Here is a 21,821-nt window from a genome sequence, read left to right as displayed (position 1 = left end):
GAAATGTGAGATAAATATCGAATCATATACGAGAGATACTAGATACTGCGAAAATCTAAATTCTCAAGCATAATTGTGTGCATCATGGGAAATATGGTCAAGATGACATATGAACCTTTAATTGTTTTCCAATATCTGTGCATTTATTTACATTCAAAAAAACAGATATGACTATGAAAATCATGCGGGATATTTAACGGTAAAGGAACTGTGGGTTTATGGGTGAAAAAGAGGGTTTTTGCTGTTGTAAGCGTTATCTGGGTCATGTAAGGTCACAAGATAATGTTCCCGCCAACCTCAACCAATCAGAATATCGCAATTCAGTGACGTCGATTCAGTACGGGTCGTGTTGTCACCTGAGTCAGCTCACGGCTACTTTCATTTGCTGGATCAGCAGTTATTTTCAAAATAGATACACGTATACGGCTTCGTGTAGAGTAGGAAGGTGTCAAAGGCAAGTACAAGGCGATTTCCTACTTCTTCAGTTTGTTTTTAAGTACGAATGAGGTTCATAGGAGCATGGAGGTAGCCGTCGACGGTGCGGTGGACGTCAAGTCCTCTGTAATTCACAGTGTCATCATACACTGTGTCAGTGATCGATCGAGACACACACCTCCAAACGGCATCGAGCTCATGCAGTGACATACAGTAAAGACACTCTAGCCACACTCGGTTTGACATTATGTTTAGGGCGGTGGAAACCTCGTAGCCAAATAACCAATACATATGTTATAAGTGAGTCTGTTTGAAGCAAGCTTTACGAAAAACTAGTGGTCTAGTTTAGGATTCAGCACAGTACAGACCACCGCACATGCAGAACCGAGGTCAAAGGTCATCTTGTGTGATTCTGATTTGTACTATGTTGTTATGATTGGGTATTGATTGGTAGGTTTACATCACACCATGGCAAACTGGGCATGGGGATACGGCGATGCCGACGATGATGACAACGAGGAAGAGGAGTTCTCGTATCAGGTAAGACGAAACCTTCAACGTACGTTTTTCAGACTTTCGGCTTGATTTCCAGGGAACACCAGTGCAATATAGATTTGACTTTCATATTTATAGATAGTCATGGTCATAACATTAAAATATTCGATCTTTGTATGATATGAACGGAAAATTTCTGGAAAATTACTGCTGAAATCTCTGTCCATCAATGGAAAGGACAATCACACTCTTTGCTTTCTACAGTGTATTTTCATAGCTTTGAAGCCGCTTAAATTTACCTTCCTCCTGACAAATTAAAGTCCATTCTGTCCTTTATATGCCTGGGATGTAACAGAGAGCTCCCTTTCCATAGACTTTCCATGGCTGAGAAAACACTGGATATGATGTTACTGTTTAAACTGTAATTTAGTCAATCAATGGCTTGTTTCATGGTTATCCAGTGGAACCCTACATAAGATTTCTATTATTATGCCTGTGTTGTTCATTGATTTCAGACTCGTTTTGGTGGCCGTGATGGTTTGATATTTCTGATCGATTGCACCAAACCAATGTTTGAGAGACATGGTGATGAAGAGGAGAGCCACTTTGATCTCTGCATCAAGGTCAGTATATAGTATAAGATCATTCACACAGTACTGGGGTTTATATCCCTGTACATTGTACAAGGGAGGTAGTGAATTGTACAATGTACGAGGACAAAAATCCCAGTGTTTTGTGAATACCTTCAAATTTTACAAGCAAAGTTGAAAATATAGTAGTTGCAGAATGCCCTGTATGTACACTGGGTTATGTGATTTTGTGCAGACTAGGAATCAGCGTGCGAAATTAACGCTGGTCCGCTGGTCCGAGACCAACAGAATCCCCGACGGACCAGCAGTTTTTCCAGACCACTGGTCCTTCGGACCAGTGCAAAATTCACATTATAATTTTGAAAATCGAATTTGTTTGGCTATGTATCCAACTATGAGTCGGTCCGATCCCGCTTGCATGAGTGTTTTTCCTAGTTTTTCCTAGAACAGAGAACGACAGCCGCGACAGCTAAAACTTTTTAAAATAACGCACGCAATTGGCCAATTTCACGGGCAGGCTATTATTTTGACTTATCACAATTCTTGATACTAACAAAGTTTGTTAGAAAGGTCATAGGTCTTGCAAGTCTGCTGTCACACTCGCGCGACTTGACTACGCTGTTTCGGATCACCCTACCAATATGTGGCGTGTTTTTGAAGGGTGTGAGCCCCCCCAAAAAATACAAAAAACACACGACAAGGAGAAGCAACAGGCACGAAGGAAATATGAGGCCAAAGAAAAAAAATTGTGCTGTTCCGATAACCCGACCTACCCTATCTTTTTGCCTGCTGACCCCAAACTTCTTAGACCTACGTAAACACACGTAAGTGAAAAAGAAAGAAAAAAACACCGTAAAATCAAGTGTTCATAATACTTGGTATTTGATTTTTACTTGAACAAGGACGTCTTTTATGTTTATTCCTTTTATATGTATGATAATTTTTCTGGAAATGTTTTGGCCAGTGTTTGACCGCCCTGAACCCCTGAAAAATACATATTTGAATATAAAAAATATTGAATTGGAAAAAAATCCTGCAGACCAACCTACCTTATTTTTGAAAACCATGTTATCGGAACAGCACAATTTATTTATTTATTTATTTTTGCCTGATCGAGAAAGACGAAAACCGCGATCTTTTCAGCATTCATGGCAGAATGAGTTCCGCGACTGGTTGTTATTTGATAAGTCGAAGATGTATGTACTGCATACCATGCCGACGAGCAAACGGCGATCTCTCTGCCCGTAAGGTAGCCGCATATCTTGTAAGTCTGTTTTCTCAACTTATTCTAAGGGTCCGTTTGTGGTTGGCACTAACAACTTTAGACACTCAAATTTAGCCTCACACAGTAAGTCAGTTTCCTAAAATCGCCGTGGAACACGCTAAGAACCACAGGCTCTAGAGTCAATGCAGGCGAACCGCTAGCCGCCACTGATACAATAAAAATCAATTGATTTTTATTGTATCAGTGGCGGCTAGCGGTTCGCCTGCATTGACTCTAGAGCCTGTGCTAAGAACCGTAATGCGCCAAAGCTGAGGCAACACTGTAAAAATGAACAGTGCGGTCTTCACAAAAACTCTGCTATCTCAGTATCTCCCGTAATGCCCATGCCATATGTATGAATAACCGTCCATCAAAAGACTGTCTGGATGGCTTCACTCGACGTAAAAAGGAGTTGCTGACAGATGCTGTGACAGTCACTGCATCTGCATCTACTCAAGAACAGGAAACTCTGCAAGAGGAGGCAGATGCTGCAAATGCAGTTGCTACTGAGTGTGCAGATCGGGACACTGATGTAGAATCAGACTATGGATCTGACTTTGAGTTTGGAGACTCTAGCTGCTCTGAGGATGATATTGCCCATGATCTCTTTGAAATGGCTGATGGTGTAAATGAAACTGACTGGAGACTTGTTCCAATGTAGTAGAGATCTGAGATGAAAACTGAAAGACTTTTCCCATGTTTATTTGAAATGAAAAATGAGACTATTTCCCCTGTTAATTTGAAATAAGCACTGAAAGAATTTTTCTCATATTAATTTGAATGAAAACGGAAAGACTTTTCCCCCATGTTTATTTGAAATGAAAACTGAGACTCTTTCCCATGTTAATTGGAAATGAGGACTGAAAGAATTTTTCTCATATTAATTTGGAATGAAAACTGAAAGACTTTTCCCCCATGTTAATTTTGGAATGAACTATAAAAACTTTTCCCATAAGGATCTGGTTCTTGGTGATACCTACCTCTAGTCATGGCATATATTATTGAGCAAAAAAACTTAAATTTTAAAATACATATTTGTTCATTATTTGTATCAATATTTATAACAACACCAGAGTAGGAGAGACTGATAATGTACCATGTTATCAGCCATTTTCAATTGAAAGTACATTTTTTGAAGAGGTTTTTGTTAGTTTTTTGTTGGACCAACATACATCAAGAAGGACCAGCAGATTCTCTTTGCTACTGGTCCTTCGGACCAGCATGCATTTCAAGTTAATTTCACACACTGCTAGGAATGTGTCCAGCTCGTCAGCTCACTTTAACAAAATATTATTAACATAATCTTCATCTTACAAAATATGGCAAGAGATTGTCTTGCAATGATGGAATAAAATAGTGACCGCAGAGAAATGACATGGAAAAAGTACGCATTTTGACTCTCATGATGAAATTTTGGATTTGTATCAAAACACAGAATTTTCCACTGGAAATGTAGAAATCTTAAAGCATGTACTGTGCCAGTATTTGTCAACTGTGCTTCAGTCAAACTGTTTCCAAAGACATTTATTTCTTCCATTTGTAGAGTAGTAAAGATCTTTAAAGCTGAAAGAATGACAGGGTCATTTTATAGTACTTCATGGCTTCAGCTTGCTGATCAGAATGCATCTTGCTTTCTTGCCAGTGTGCCAGGAGTGTTCTCAGCAACAAGATCATCAGCAGTGACCGAGATCTGATTGGCGTTGTTTTGTTCGGTACAACAGCTGCCAAAAACGACACTGACTTCAAACATATATACATCTTACAGGTAGGAAAAAATATATCAGTTTCTAGACGTAGTACACCAAAGAAATCTATATCCCTCATGAATAGACAAGGTCTAGTCTGCTTTGTCTTTGTCTGATTTTGTATTCTGATACGTTATGTATTTTGTGCATCTGGTGTGCACCTGGTTTCACACTGGCTTTAACAAAGAAATAGATCAACCAGAGGTAACTGGACATCACTCAAATCCAAGTGAGTTATGCTGCATATAGGCAAGGGCGCAGTATAATTTGAAACATTTGGTGTACCACACTTTTGTAATTCAAGTTTTATAATGTCAAAGTCAGCTATGCTGTGATTTTGTTTGACAATGATATGACCTATGACCTGTTGTGGTCTGACTTCATTACAATACCTTCCCATATCAGGGCTCGAAATTAACTTTTTTCCCTGGTAGTCCCATCGGGCTACCATTTTCTGAAGTTGGTAGCCTAGCGACAAGGTCTGGTAGCCCATGCATGAGGGTTTTTTGTGAAGGATATTTGTATTTATATCTAGATAATGAACGATTTATTTTGCATGACATCAATACCTGCAGATCATAGCCTTAGTAGAACAGTATAGCATGTGCAGTGGACAACGGTGACGCCTCAAAGTTTGACGACCTATGGCTCACATACGCAGAGCTTATGCACATTTTGATGTTCGCAATGACAACGACTTTTCACTTAGCATGTGTAAACATAACATGGCTAAAATAGATTGGCTATGAATTTCAGGATGACAACTTGGTACAGTCATGTTCCTAATACTTTCGTGGCAATTTTGACTATATTTCCCCACCATATCATGGGATGATCTCGTAAACTTCGGAAAGCGAAATGTGTGGATGGCCCGACAGCTTTTTCTTTGCAGTTTGAATAATTTTGTGTTTAATTGTGATTGATAAATTGTGATTAAATAACTATGACAATGAATTTTCATTGGCCATCATTTCCCGAGCCTGTTATCCAAGTACATCAGTTCAGATATAAATGATATTTTATTGAAAGTTTGTCGCAACAAAGTCGACATGTCCTTTCTGTGTCCAGCTGGGTTGACTGTATGAGCGTCGGTCATCTCACAGCGATCAACATCATGTCGCCCACTAAGTAATTTCATGTCCCAGGCTTTGGTAGTCCGTGTGGGCTACCATTTCATTCGTTTTGGTAGCCCCAGGGAAAAGTTGGTAGTCTGTGGACGCGGGACTACCGCTAATTTCGAGCCCTGTTTACTGATGAAAGCTGAAAATAATGGCAATTAAGTGTGAGACAAAAAAGTAACACACAACACGACAAACGGGAGTATTGGCTATTCAGTATAAATTAGACTTCGTAAATTTTTAGCCCTAACAACATTTCATAGAGAAGAAGGGTACAAGTCTTAAATTGAATTGGTAAACCAGTCCAAAAAACACAGACTTTTCGTGAAAGTTCAGGGGTTTTTTTTGAGGGAAATCTCTGTGCCCTCAGGAATTCGGTTTTCTGTATTCCAGGAGTTGGAACAGCCGTGTGCAGCAAGGATTCTGGAGTTAGAAGAATATCTAGGTAAGTTGACCCACTGCTTGTTTTACAGAGGCACAAAATCCTGGCAAAGTGTTTCCAGTTTGTTGTGTATTGAGTGGGCAAGTCAGTGAACACCATGAACATATACCGGTATGCTGTTTGGGGTTTAGGCAGCCAAAATATCAGGGAAAGTACACTCCGGGAAAGTACTTCAATTTTAAAGCCTCCTGGAAAGTCCTGGAAAAGTCCTTGAAAGTGAACTTAAGTCCCTGAAAAGGGTAAATTGATAATCGCCCCACTATTTTCAAAAATGACAAGATATGTAAAATTGTCTATAAAAATGGTTTATTTTGAAAATGATATCAGGAAAATGGTATTTTTGGACCTCAAAAAGTCTGTGTAAATTGCTGAAAAAGTCCTGGAAAGTCCTCAAATTTTTGGTGACTTTGTGTGTATGGACCCTGAAATATGCATTGGACAAGCTAGTTGCAGTAAAATAAATGTGCTAAATTACAGATGACAGTAACAACAATTTTGCAAAGAATATCGGACACAGTATGGACTTTCAACTCAGTGATGCATTGTGGACCTGCTCACATATGTTTTCTAACAGGTAAAAATTTATTCACCAATCTGCTGTGGAGAGTGATTCGAAAAAAACATTATTTGCATCTTTTTGATATTTTAAAGTGTTGAACTGTGTATTTTAAGTGTTCTTTCCTTCATTTTCATTTGTGAAAATAACAGTACTGGTATGTAATTTAATAGATTTTCTATTTGATTTGAACTCACAGTGTAAGGCATTCAGTCACCTAGCAAAGACATCACTGTCAAAACTGCGTAATGTGTTGACAAGACATGCATATGTCATTAAGCTATGCCATGTCTGTGTTTGTTTAGTCTTTATTCCCTGATTCCCTGCAAACATTCCTTGAATCACCATTGGCAACAATGGGTTGGGCCAATAATCATGGTGGTGAAAATGTTAGTAACTTTACGTTACCCTACATTTAAGTGTTATATTAGACAAAAATTTTATACTTAAACTGGTATAGTTTATGTTACATCCCCTGACAATTTCATCTTCGCAAATTTATTCTGCCTAATGGCTTGTCATGATTTCTGTGGCAGTGAACAGAAAATTGGACACAAACGTGTCATGTTGTTCACCAACAACGACAATCCACACGCCGGCGACACGGGGGCACAACGACAAGCCAAGACGAAGGCCAAAGATCTGAATGAACTTGGCATTGACCTTGACCTGATGCATATGCAGTCACCTGGCCGATCGTTTGACCTGTCGAAGTTTTACCAGGTAAGATGTATGCCCTATGCCCTATGTTTGTGAATTGAGCTTTCATTTTGTCATAAGGGGTTCATCCACACCTGAAAGTCCTTGAAAATGAAATTGAGTGCTGGAAAGTCTGGAAATTTGATTTCACCCACAATGTTTGCATATCCTGGAAATGATTGGTCATAATTAATATCATAAAAATGATATGTAAAATTTTTGTATTGAAATGATGACTCATAAAAATGTTACCGAAAAAAAAAAATTTTAGCCGCAAAAATCTGTGAAAACTACTGAAAAAACTTTTGAAATCCCTCAGTGTTTTAATTGACTTCAAGTGTATGCACCCTATCCTAATCGTAAACTCCAAAATCAGAAGTCTTCTTGAAGTGCAGTTTGTATCTGTTTAACTCGATTGTATCCAAAAAAGTTATCAAAATGTGAATCGCGATTTCCATGGCATCTAGATAATACATTTAATCATGGAGCTTGTGAATGTATGTTTTATGGAGCCACACAATCTTTTATGTTTGGAGGTACTTTTGAGAATGAATTTTGCAATGGCAGTGTTTTCTGGTATTATATAGCTCATTCCAATCCTTGCCGTGAATTTACTGTCTAGGATGTGATTTTCGTTCCTGACGATGAAGATGTGTCCGTGTTGCCGGATCCGGCAGAGAAATTTGAGGAGTTGCTCTCCAGAGTGAGAAGCAAGGATCACAAGAAGAGATCTCAGGGAAGAGTGACATTTAAACTGGGAGAGGGTCTGGAAATGGCAGTGTCATTGTGAGTGACAAGGGAATGTTTGGCTCGGGGGCACTTTTAATTTAAACTGTAAAACGTTGTGTTTTCATTGTTTATCCAACACAAGCCGTATTGACCACAAATTTTACTACTTCTGACTGACTTCTGTAAAAAGTATCAATAATTTACTGAAATGTAATTTTTCTATTCTTGCATATATATGAAAATGTCGAATAACCAGAGATTCTCTTGTTCTACCAGCAAAATTTTTGAAGTTTACATCCCACAGAGAATGTCCTGAATATCGAAATAGTGAGATTTAAGCCGTGTGAAAATGAATAATTTTATTATATAAGCCATAACATTTTTTTATCCAGGGGTAGTACACTGGACATAATTACTTTTCTTCTCATATAGGCCGTCAATTGCAAATTTGCCACCTGGTGGAAAATTTTTGTGAGCACCTTGCAAATGTGTTTTAAGTGCTTTCAGTGGTTGGTCGGCCAGTTCAAAGTTTGTCGTTATGAGATGCTCTTGATTTACTAGAAATGACATGCTTTCTCCAAAATGTTGAAATGAATTTCAGGGCTGCTTTAAATTAACCTTTTTAAGTAGTCGCCCAAGTGTACAACCATTTCCAAAAATTAGTAGTACGGAGAAGACATGTGGTATTCCACTTATACCCCAGCCATGTGGCTAATTTTAAATTATATGATTAATATGTCTGACAATCTGATAAAAAAATAATTGTCAGATAATTCTCAACTAGTTTAATTTTCCTGCAACAAAGTGTCAGTATACAAAAGCACTTTAAAAACGGAAATGTACTTTTAATATAGGCTAATCAGATAGTATCTCTCTATCATAATCCTGATACTCAAATTTGATTGATTATTTGACAATGTAATGTGGTCAGGAGATACATATTCTTCCGTAACTATAGCAAAATGCTACATTGTGCTCTCAGACAGGCATCAACATTTCACACTTTTGAACTTTCGTTTAGGAGAGGCGGGAGAGGGTTTGATGTAAACGATGGAATTTCATTTCTTGAACTTATGCGACAATCTGAGACAGTCCCTTAGATACTGTCAGACTGTTTGAGAAAGTCTGCCAGTCAGCTTGGAGCTGGCTGATGCCATCAAGCTGTACACTGCACTTTCATTCCATGATAAATGAATAAGAAGCAGTCTAAAAGAAAAACCATTTCCAGAAATTAGCAGTCCTAATGTTAGGTTTATTTGTCCTTGGACTTGGGATTATCGGGAATTTAGATCCTTGAATATAGAGTGATATGTAGCTGGTACATACAGATAGTATTACCGCCACCGATTTAATCGTCGTTTTGTTCTGTGCTAGGTTTAATCTGGTCCGTTCTACAACCAAGTCTACTCCTATCAACCTAGACAAGAAAACTAATGAACCTGTACAGACCAAGTCATCTAGATTTAGTGATGTAAGTTTTGAAAAAGTATCTTTCCTATACATTATTGGACTTGAAAATTGGCAAAGTTCATTGAAAAAAGGCAGTTTTGCAAGAATTCTGGTCCAGACTGCAATTCCAATGTCAACAATAGCAGTGTCTTTAACACATACCGTATGTACAGACAAGCTACATAGTAGCTTTGGGGAGTAGAACAAGAACTTGCAATTGACATACAAGATAAGAGTAGTGAAAAAATTGTCAAAAGTTCCAGCTCCTGGTCCTTTAATCTGTTCATGAGGAGATTTTAAGTGAATTATCAAGTGATAACAAGTTGTGCAGTCTGATACTGAGAAAGTTACCAAGTTACCAAGTTACACTTCTGAGACATCTCTGATATCAACCGTTAGCCCTGTTGCACAATGTTTGCTTTTTATACCTTATGATAGGAAACTGGTGAGAAATTGATGCCAAGCGATGTGAAAAAATTCCAGAAATTTGGTGGAAGAAGAATAATCTTTGATGCAGATGAAGTCACGGAGATCAAGAAATTTGGCGATCCAGGTAAAGGAGACAAACTATGGTTATTAGTGTTATGGTACTTTGATGTGATAGAAGAATGATTCCAGAAATTTACGTTGACAAAATCAGATCAAAATAGGTCAAAATTGCAGTGCCTCCTGTTAAAGATCCTGGAGTAAGAAAAATTTTTGAAAATTTTATCTTTCTCCATAGAGTTAACACGGGGATGGCGACCATTTTGAATTTCAAATATAGGTAAATGATAGATAAATTGTTTCACTAGTACCAAACTTTGCATGGTGAGCCCTGATTTTTGTTCTTGATTTGGTAAGAGAATGGTTGAAATTTTCATTGAGGAAAGTTTGAGCAAAGGTTTTCGCTTTCCAGGTGCATACCACCTTAAATGAAATCACAAAAGTAATGTTAATCATCAGTACCTAACATTCTCATCATATGTGTGAAACAGACAACTGTCGTTTGATCAACTAAATAAAATAAATTCTGAAAAATTATGAATTTGTATTATTTTAATAATCCAAAGTATGGAAAGCTAGATCCTATTGTATCAATGAAAAGCATGTGAAATCAGAGAAAATCATGGAAAATCAATCATGTTTATCAAAGCACATGGAGAATCAGATGATACAAAGTTTAGTCACAAAGATTGTATTCACAAACAAAACCAAGTAGGTGCAAAGGTCATTATGAGGTAGACCATTTCATATTGCTGGGGTATAAGATTGATTTTCACTTGCAGTGGAATTTTCTTAGTAATCATTTGTAGGAATGCAATGTCATGTGTGTACCAGTCCTTAGTTTTTCAATGTCATGTGTGTACTAGTACTTAGTATTTCTGTAAAATGGGAGCACAGTGTCATTGACACTATTTTTTTAGCATCACTGTACTTACTTACCATGATACAACATCAAATCAGATCTTGCCAAAGTCAGAGAGGTCAAGTGCACTGTTATAATGCAGGTACACTGCCATCTCATTGTTAGGTATGGTACTGATGGGATTTAAACCAAGATCAAGCCTCAAACGTTACTACCATGTGAGACCAGCACAGTTTATCCATCCTGATGAAAACAGTGTGACCGGAAGCACATCACTATTTTCAGCATTGTTACAGAAATGTGTCGCCAGGGATGTCATTGCCATCTGTAAGATTGTCGCAAGGAAGAATTCACCTCCTAGATTCGTTGCTCTGTTGCCACAGGTTTGTCAGAAAGTTCCATCTGTACTTCACCCTTTCACTACCATGGTTTGTCCCAAACCATAGTTATCAATGGTGATTGTGGACCTGCTCACTAGGAAGTTAGGGGTGGACAGGGTAACTATGGTGACACTTGCGTTTCACTTCTTGTTTGATGTGGCTTCATAAACACAAGGCCCCTTTCTCAGCATTTACAGCAATTTATTGCCAAATAATTTGTCTGATTCATTCTTATCAAAATCTTATCAAAGTAAGAAAGTAATCTAGCTCCATGCAAACAAGTCGTATTTAGAGTGATGTTGAATGGGAGAATGCCTTTACCAAACATGTACCAGTAAGAAATGAGAAATATTCTAAATCTTATACTGTTTTCACATAAAATGCCATTTTCATCATCAGATATCTGTTCCAGTCCTGGAGATGCAATGAACCAACTTTTTAAATGGCTCTGTCAAATTTCCTGACTGTTATAAATAAGAATTTGGTTTACAGAAAAAGTAATGATGACTGTGAAAAGTTGAAACCAAACAACTTTCGAACAGGCTGCAGTCTATTTATTTACATAACTTAGATGATCAAGTGATTGTTCTTGTCATATGTGCCAGTACATAGGTATAATTTTCCATTAAAATGGCAATATTCCATGTGATTGATCCATTGTCTCTTTTTGTCAATAAACCAGGAAGAAGAGCTAGATGATCACAATGTCCAGTTGACGCCGGCAGGATTCCATGTCATTTTTCTGCCGTTCTGTGATGACATTAGAAAACTGAAATATGAAAGTGCTCCCAAAGGTACGCATTTGTCCATGGAAATGATTCCTTTTTAAAAACCAATTAAAAAATGTCTATTACAAGGAGACAAAATTTACAACATGAGCATCTAGTAAAGCTAGATTTATTTACTTTTTACAGTACAGGTTGAGATGTTCTTTTCACAGGAATGCAAAGTATTTCTTACCATGAGTGTTACTTTCCATTGGACATTTGTGAATGTTTGAAGTGACCTCATATTGACAACATGTGAAATTAAAACCTCATGTAATACAATGGCAAATTTGGCATTTTTGAATGCGTGCAGCGACTCTTTTTTCCTGCCACTAGACAATTTGTTAGAGCAGTCAAATAGAATGCAGTACTGTAAAATAAAAAGAAAGGGTTATCTTTCATGAATTGCAGTCCTTATCAAACATTAATCAAAAATTTATGATCAGATATACCTCTAGGCAGATGTGCAGGGATGTAGCAGGTTACAGCTGATTGGTGGATTGTAATTATTTGCACCAACTTAGGGAGTCTGAAACTTATACTATTGAGATGCTGATTGGCTATTTATTTATTCATTCATCAGTGTCAATGATATTCAGCCAATCAACAAGCTATGCACTTCTAATAGTCAGGTGGCTTAGCAACAAAAAACAGCAAGATCGTTACACGAATGACAAAAGTACCAAATTTGCTACAGAGGTTCACATATATGTGTAGATCAAAATTAGCTATTGCTCCAAAAATTTGGGCCACCGGAAAGGCTCGATGACGTCATAAATTCAAAATGGCCGCCATTATATTGCTTAAAAATGGTAAAATACGGTTTATTCGGCCAGTTTTCAATATTTTTTTGAATAAACTGACATAAACATTCTCAATTATAAATAAAACATTAAATTGATGCAAATCAATTATTATAATGACGTCATAAAGCCAAAATGGCCGACTAAATTCAAAATGTCCGCCGTAACATTTTCTAAAATGTTAAAGCACTGTTAATCTGGCTTGTTTCAGCATTTTTTCGCCTGAACTGAAATTAACACCCCAAATTACAGACAAAACATATAATTTATGCAAATTAAATTATTGTGATGACGTCATAAAACCAAAATGGCAACCGAAAGTTACAAAGTGGTCGATTATGAAGTTAACTGCGCTTGGTACAATATCCCATTTACGTGACAAAATGATAGTTTCAAGGTAATGTACAATTTGTATTAATATTCCATAAACTCAAAATAAAAGATAAATGTACCAAAACTTAGCCAATAAATCAACACATGTAACAAACTCTAATGAGATTATTTATTATTAAACAATGATCTGTGTTTGAAAAATGGAATCGATATAAAAGGAAATGAGGGCAACTTCACACACTGGTTCAACCTTTTTTATGATACGGTATAGTGAGTAGATCAATGTGGTTTCGTGATAGGGAAACATGGTGAGAGACTAATTAATCGATAGTGCTTTGACCCTCGTAATGTGACCTTGGTCACAGCAAAAAAGATATTATGTTGGTGATTCCTCCTAGCGGCGTTTCGCGCCAAAGTTGGGTCCCTACTGCAGTCACTTGAACGGTCTTGTATTCCAATTTGCTTAGTTTGATGGTAGCCATCAAAGAGAGATGCTAATATCATTATGTTGTGGTCTGATTGTTGCGTGAATTGTGTCTCAGACCGTTCATTTGTACTCTCCTTGTGTTTGAATTTTGGTATATCTTGTATGTTTTTCTTCCTTTTACACGTTATTATATGTTTTCTTGAAAACCATGGCCAGCGTATAGTCGCCCTTTATTTTTTCCAGTTTCTTATCACATGGTTTGATTAGGCTGGTTTTGATGAGGTTGTGCTGACAAGTTTTTGTTACATCATTACTCTTATTTTTGTTAATGAAGGATGGCTGACGTTTTGTTACATAACTTCTTTTTGATACAACTGTGTCTTTCACTTTGTAATCTCGAAGTTAAAGTTTTGGCGTTGAGAAATTGACCTTCTTTATGAAGTCCATATTGTTGTTGCATGTGCCAACATATCTGAGTAAGTCACCTTAAATGAAGCATTTGAAGGTTGGTGGCAAAGAAATATCGTTAGATTGTTTGGTGTGGGTTTTACGGTCGAGCCTTTTCTCTCGATTGTCTCGGGCATTTGAAGACCACAAGGTCAGGGGGTATGAGATTTTGTCGATAGAATGTTCAATTATGAATTCCCAACTTGAACGTAGGGTACAGGGTGTTGCACTCCTCGACAAATGTTCTGAATGTTATAAGTTGATGTTCTGTTCCTGAGTAAATCATGAAAATGTCACCTTTTAGACGTTTCTATACGAATATTTGACCGGTTTTGGGATTTAATATAACTTTCTCCGTTTCATGGTATGTGATATCAGCTATTTCTAGTGACCCCATGCTGCATCCAAAGATTTGTTTGTATTTTTCTCAGTTGAATTAAAATATACTGCGTTTAAGAATAATCGACAGTAAGGCTTTCATGTACGTTGTGTGTGGTATTTTTATATCGTATCAGTTGGCTGGTACTGTTTCAGAGTCCAACGCTACGATCGCTTATTTTGTTAATTTATGGCTTCATTTTGGCATGTTTTTCTACATTGATACACTTCTAATGTTACCAGAATAGAGTTTGCTTGTATTATTATTGATTCTAACTTGTTAATGAAGTTTTTTTGTCCCTGACATATGTAAGTCGTCTTTGCACGATTGGTTTTATGACAAAGTCTAGAAATTCCGAGATTTGGTTTATTGGGCTCGAGCAGCCATTTCTATTGAGACATTGGATGATGATTGTTCCTTCTGCTTGGGTTTTGTGTATTTTTGGCAGAAGATACCATCGTGTTGTACAATTATTCTGCTTATGGGAATGGGAAGCTGTAAATAACCTTGTCAGTGATCTTCTTGTCGCGGATAAATGATTTCATATACAATTTCCACCGTATAGTTAATGTCGCTAAGAGTTGCATTAATGTACAGTAATATTGTGCATTTCACAGCTGTCTATAACTTTCTTTAATGTCATTTGTCGTATTCACGATTGCTGTGCCTCTTACATTATTGATGGGTTTTATTGTGATTTGTTTGTTTTTAGAGAGCTTGTTAAGAGCAGTCTTTTCTGTTAGAGTTATATTCTTTCTGATGTGGGTTGCGAATGGAATTTCCTCTAGCGATCTAAGTTGCTTCGAGACAGTTTTACAATTTTGGGTTTTTCCGCTGTTAGTAGTGTCGACATTGGACTTATCTTAGAACAGATGTCTGATTGATTGGGACTTATCTTAGAACAGATGTCTGATTGATTGATTGATCGTTTGTTTCTCATGATATTGCACAATCTTATGATGCGAATACATTTGTTGATATCTGATAGGACAATTTTTCTGTACAGGCACTTCGGAATGGGAATAAATTTCAAGCCTTTGCTTAATGCTTTGATTTCAACATTTGGTAAGGTTTGATTTGCAAGATTTTTGATGAATCTGAGAATCTTTCTGAGTTCTTGTTTTTGTTTAATCTTCGAATTTCTGTTTAAATTCTTCCTGGCGTTTTTTATGTCTTTAGTTTCCAAACAGCAAAACGAGACCAAAAACGAAAGGCAAAGACGCTTTTCATAAAATTCACGAAAGCTGCAAAAAAGCAAGATAAGCTAGCTTCAAATTAAAAGACAAAAAATCTTCTCTTTGTTCACAAAACCCTGACCAAACGGTCTTTTAAGGCCAGCACATCCTCCAAAAAGAGAACTACTGTAGCACAAAACTATGTGTCTGTCACGACACGTCGAGACATAAAAAACAGAAAATTCAACAAACGAAACAGGCTTCTCAAACAAAGGAAGCAAATGACCAAAATCACGAACATAAAACCTTTTTTCGGGGACCAAGGTTACATGACCAGGGTCAAGGCATGATTTATTCACCGGTTCATTTGTTTCGTTATCATGAAATCACACTACTATTGAACCACTGACTATATCGTAACACGTTCAAAGGTAGAACCGATGGGTAAAGTTGCCCTCATTTCCTTTACATTGATTCAGTTTTTCAGAAGAGGCCATTGTTAAATAATCAATAATTTCATAATGGTTTGTAACTTGTGTTGAGATTATTGGCTAAGTTTTGGTACATTTATCATTTATTTTGAGTTTATGGATCATCAAGACAAATAGTACATTACCTTTAAACTATCATTTTGTCACGTAAATGGGCTATTGTACTGAGCATAGAGAACTTCATAATAGGCCATGCTGTAATTTGCGGTTGCCACTTTGGTTTTATGACGTCATCACAATAATAATTTGCATCAATTATATGTGTTGTCCGTAATTTGGAGTGTTAATTTCAGTTCAGGCACTAAAATGCTGGACACAGGCTTAATTAACAGTATTTGAACATTATCACACGATATTATGGGGGATATTTTGAATTTTAGTGGTCGGCCATTTTGGCTTTATGACGTCATCACATAATTATTTGCATCAATTTCATGTTTTATTTATAATTGATAATGTTTATGTCTGTTTATTCAAAAACATTGAAAACTTGCCGAATAAACCGTATTTTACCATTTTTAAGCAATATAATGGCGGCCATTTTGAATTTATGACGTCATCGAGCCTTTCCGGTGGCCCAAATTTTTGGAGCAATAGCTAATTTTGATCTACACATATATGCGAACATCTGTAGCAAATGTGGTACTTTTGTCATTCGTGTAACGATATTTTTGTCAAGCCACCTGACTATAAGATGCTGCACATTGCTAGATACCAATTTGTACAACTAATTGAAAGGGCTAATGATCTGTAATCACCCTAATGAAAGTCGTGTGAAATAATCTTTGGTAAATACCCTTTATCACATACATGCATACTTCTACAGTATAAACAGGAGTGTATGAGGTTATTGTTATTGAGGTTATTGTTGCTTGGAGAGAATGTTTCAGAAATTTTTCTGTGATTTTGTTTTTGCAGCCAACACTGATCAAGTTGACAAAGCCAAAGAGATGGTCAAGAAATTACAGTTCACTTACAAGAGTGAAGCTTTTGAGAATCCATCACTTCAAACTCACTACAGAAACTTAGAAGCTCTGGCCTTGGACAGGGACGTCCCTGATGATGTACCAGACTACACAGGTATTCAAACTCACTCGTTTTTTCAGTGGCAGGCGTGTGTATCACCTTATCTTTACTGTAGGCAAGATTAGACAAACATATAGGGAAAAGAAAAAAACCCCAATGATCATTGGAATCTTTGCATTTTGGGAATAGATTTGAACTTTGATGAACAAACTGACATTACGGTGGCCATTTATATTATCATATCTCAGTTTTGTATCACAGTTTCTGTATATTAATTTTTCCAGAACCAAATAATGAAAACATTAAAAAAAGGGCCGGGAGAATAATACAAGAGTTCAAGGAATTGGTGTTTCCAGATGGCTATGATCCAGATGCCCCACCTGCAAAGCGAAAGGTAATTATTCATCGACATCAGTACAATAACTATCTACATAACAAAACTCTGTTTTGAGAAGTCTGAACATTGCTGGTGCTCAACAGAGCTGCTTGCAAGTGACGTCATTGTTCTCTCATTAATATGCAATAATAAATATTCATCTGCAAATTTTGATTACATTTTTGGAAATTACAGAAAAGCAAAAATACAACTTAATAGGCAACTGCTAATGTTACAACAAACACTAAAGGACATATCAACGGCTCAGATTACAAGTATGAACAGCCACCCATGCAACGCTTACAAAATTTGTCTGAATTTAAAGCAGCAGTGTCTGGTGTCTTGCACTTGCAGCTACAGTATGTTCAGTAACAAACTGTAACCACAAACAGCACTATTCTGAACAACGTCAAGGCCATAATTCCAAGCCTATGATGTCAGACTGCTTTCTTCCTCACTAGTCAAGAGAAAACTTGTCAGAACTGAAAGCTTTCGCTGTCCAAAGTTACAGTCAGACCTGTCCTAGTGGTCACCCTTACAGAGCAGTTCCCTGGCCTTTTACAGAACAGCCACCGCTCTTATGTGGTCAGTGGCCACATTTGTTTGCTCAAGTTCGATACAAAATCTGTTTAATGGTCAGCATTTCTGATTTTGAATGACCCCTGCCAAAAAAATGCTTTGAAGGGAAAGCAAGAAATTGGTCTATTTCAACTGCTTTTATAGCTGCAAAATGATTCGTTCAAGAGGTTTATGATCTGGAATTTATTACTGCTGTCATCCTTCTTAAATTCATCACTCAGCACACCCATCCTCTATACAAAGGCCACCTCTATTATAGTGGTCACTTTTTCTTGGTCCCTTGGGTGACCACTACATTCAGGTTGGACTGTATATTTAATGAGACCTCTTCATGGCCTCTGAAACCACCATGATTATTTGATTAGACAGTTGCAGTATTTCATATCTCTGAAGATCAAATGATATGAAAGGAAGACAAATCCATGGAATTGCATGAAAAATGTGACTCTTGTATGTAAGGATAAACCACAAGTAATTTGTTATAACATCATCTGCAACCAGATTTCATCCATTAACTCTGGGCCATAACCAGTCTTGAAAAAGTAGCAGACAAGTGTTTTTTGTAGGACTTTGGAAATGTAAGTTAGTGATTTTGTTGGAGTAGGCTGTCTTACTGTCAGGTGTTTTTATCATATTACAGCTTGCTGGCGGTGGAGGCGGGGCTGCTAAGAAACCAAAAGTTGAAATTGATGTCAACATTGAAGATGAAGCCAAAGCTGGCAGGGTGAGTCTCACAGCATCTTCTCCCTGTCACTTGATTTGGCAATGGTTTTCTTTTCATGTGGGTCTATTTGTCAAACTCTGTGTACAGCTTTCTTACATTGCTTTTGTGATTTACGGATCGGGTGTATTGTTGGTTGTTATGCAATTTAATTAGGAAATGTTGATGTCTTCCTTCGCAGCTTGGTAAATTGACAGTTCCAGTACTGAAAGATTTCTGTAAATCCCAAGGCCTTACAACAGCTGGCAAGAAGCAGGATCTGATTGCGACAATAAATCAACATTTTGGGCTGTAGACAAGCAAGAATGTATAAAGTCACCCTGTGTCATGCCCTACCACTAGAGGGCAGACTAATGAGTACATACACTGGGTGAACTTGATTGAGGCGACCGGTGTAGACCGGCGCATGCAGGCCAACTAAGTCTGGCAAGAACTGATTGGTTCGGGGATTGTGCATGCGCATCTATTCGGGGATCCCCGACTAGCCCGATCGATTTTGGCCGAGAGCAGATGAATACAATATGGCGACCAATACTTAATTGGAGAAGCAGCTGGATGACCCCGACCATGTGACGGAAAAAACTGGTCACGCTCCGGTCAGGTCAACTAGGGTGCCTCAATCAAGACCACCCACTCTCACAGTTGAGGGCAGCATCATTATACAATTTCCTACCACTTGAGAGCTCAGTATATTGGATATTCAAGATGGCGGCCATTTTTTTTACTACTTTTCGAAACTGCTCAAATTTTAAAGAAGCAGATTATCTCATAGTCTAGACATTATATGGTACTTTCCTGACATTTTCTGGATGCATGACAATAAAACACACCGTATTTATTAGGACAATCCTTTTCAAGAGTTCAACATGCACAGAATGTGTTGTTACCGACCAATCTAATTACGAGAATTCTCTGTGAAAGGGAATACAGCTTCTTGTAACTTTTGATAACAATGCTATTACTTTTGTTCCAGAACATTGTGCATTGTCTTTTCCCTAAAGTATGTTGATAAAGCTTTGCAAACACAATGCATAAATTAAAGTACAAGGAACCAGACATTGCTTTTGTATAGATATTGTATGGCATTGTTGAGAAATAGAATTCATAATGCCAATTACAGTTTGGTGCCTTGTGTTGTGATTATTGGTGACCGTGGCAAATTTATCTTGCAAGGTAGCACATCAACCCTTGAATGCCTTGAGTTACTTGCCCTGGAGTGAAAAGCATCATGGGACCAGTGACAGGACGATGATGTAGTTTTCATATACTGGTAATACACAAACAGTGTGTAGCATTAATTCTGAAATATAAATTTGATTTTAAAGCAATATTCATCTTCTGATTCACGGAAGGAATTATATCAGAAACATATGCCCTTTGTTTAAGTCATCAATTTGGACGTTTAAAGTGTCAAAAATATTATAATCAACCCACAGTCCCTCCACAAAGGGACTGTGATCAACCATTTACTGTAGTCAACTGAGAAAGTATATTGTCAGCCCTTGAGATTATAGGTTGACATGGTCTCCTGTGGATTTATTATGTCTTTTGTACAATTTTCATGCACCTGGTACTTCTATTTCATACTCTCATATAAACTTTCAAACATTTCGTATTATTAGTCATGTTGATTGACGCACTGTGTCTGTCTGATTGTCATCTTTACTGTTACAAACACGTCTTGGATGTCTTTAACAGATCTTATTTTGTGCTTTCCTAGCCATGTGTTACTCATCAGAATCTTTCAGAATCAAACGTTCAAACAGCTTCCTGTTTATGTCTTGCTTTGTTCACCCGTCAAAATGTACAATTCTCTATTTTCTAGTTCTGATGGCCCTCCAGAGGGCGCCCTCTGCACTTTTGGTTTGATTGGTCATCATAGTTTATGTCTTTGTTTCTCAAATGTACTTCTTTTGTCTGCACAAGATGCTGATTTCATACAAATGTCTTGATTGTGCATGAAACAAGCTGCATACTGAATACGACATCATAGTTTTGGTTTTTCAACAACTCAGTTGTGTGCAGTATTTCTGTACAACGACCCTCAACATGTCAAGGAAAGTTTCATAAAGTTTCTGAAAAACTTAGGAACGGAGCAGTTTTAGTCTTTGTCCATTTGTATCTGTATTTTGGAAAGTACGAGATTCTTAAGACTTGTAATATTTTGACGATAATTTTTAGTATATTAAGTGTGTTCACCTGAAATACCCCACAGTTCTGTCATAAGTCACGTTGGGTTAGCTATTTCAGTTGCTGGAAAGATGTTTGTCCGGTAACAGGGTAGAAGTTTTGTATCGTGAACAATCAATAAAAAGGCAACACAGCCTTTGTTTGTAACTGACTCGTCCATGGCAAGTTTAATGGATCTTTCTTGCAACAATACATGAGATAATATAATTGAAATGTTGGTTGATTGTGGCAAAGTACAGCAACGCTATTATAGAAGTTCCTGATGATGTCCTTCAGACTACTTCAGCTCCGGTCGGAACATGGGGATCGTCATGCTTAGTCTTCGATGACGGTTTAGACGTCAACGGAGTGAGGTGCATTCCAACCGAGCCTAGTTCGGTCTCGGCCACTGGTGACAGTTTGGAAGATCTTTTGCCGAGAAGGCGGTGGAAGGAACCGGTGTTAGAAGCCGCCGTTGCCAGCACTTTACTGTTGCTGTGGTGGATGTCTGCGGCGTGCCGTAGGCAGAGATTGCTCATTTGTGCGATGCTGAGTTTTGAGGATCGCGCGTCGAGGAGCGAGACCTTGGCGTCGAGGTTTGCCGCGATGATCTCCTGGTTTTGCACCACCAGCAGCTTAGGTTCCATCTCCTGTTCCTTTGGAAAAATTAGTTTGTGAACGTTGCGGTTGATGGTAGTCGGCGCGTGGATCTCCTCGCGCGTGTGCGCGTTGTATGCCATTCCCTGGACAAGTATGATATCTTCCATGGTGTCATCAATGTCAAATTGGTATCCGTAATCAGCGAGATCCGGCAGGAAGCCCTTTTCAAGGTGCAGTTTGATCTTCTCCTGGGTCCATCCCTAAAACAAAACAAACAA

At 37.7% G+C, this 21,821-nt stretch overlaps 2 protein-coding genes across 2 annotated transcripts in view; one reads left to right on the top strand and one right to left on the bottom strand.

Annotated features, from left to right (window-relative positions):
- Window positions 1-322: 322 nt before the first annotated feature.
- Window positions 323-21,115, top strand: LOC139129695 (X-ray repair cross-complementing protein 6-like). The gene is made up of 16 exons (XM_070695374.1): window positions 323-454; window positions 890-975; window positions 1,446-1,553; window positions 4,427-4,549; window positions 6,041-6,092; window positions 6,567-6,663; window positions 7,182-7,368; window positions 7,967-8,130; window positions 9,448-9,544; window positions 9,961-10,075; window positions 11,036-11,253; window positions 11,933-12,044; window positions 16,991-17,152; window positions 17,383-17,492; window positions 18,694-18,777; window positions 18,956-21,115. Exons 2-16 carry the CDS (start codon window positions 904-906, stop codon window positions 19,067-19,069), a joined length of 1,815 nt encoding a protein of 604 aa, XP_070551475.1. The 5' UTR covers window positions 323-454; window positions 890-903; the 3' UTR covers window positions 19,070-21,115.
- LOC139142783 (sperm-specific sodium:proton exchanger-like) overlaps window positions 21,094-21,821 on the bottom strand; it is a 19,205-nt gene continuing 18,477 nt past the window's right edge. Inside the window, 1 exon segment of the mRNA XM_070712940.1 lies at window positions 21,094-21,803. Coding sequence (XP_070569041.1) covers window positions 21,237-21,803 — 567 coding nt within the window. The 3' untranslated portion in view covers window positions 21,094-21,236.

The sequence above is a fragment of the Ptychodera flava genome, chromosome 1, assembly GCF_041260155.1.
Source record: "Ptychodera flava strain L36383 chromosome 1, AS_Pfla_20210202, whole genome shotgun sequence".
Lineage (NCBI taxonomy): Eukaryota > Metazoa > Hemichordata > Enteropneusta > Ptychoderidae > Ptychodera > Ptychodera flava.
The sequence above is the reverse complement of the archived record's forward strand: the minus strand, read 5'-3'. Positions and strand labels throughout refer to the sequence as shown.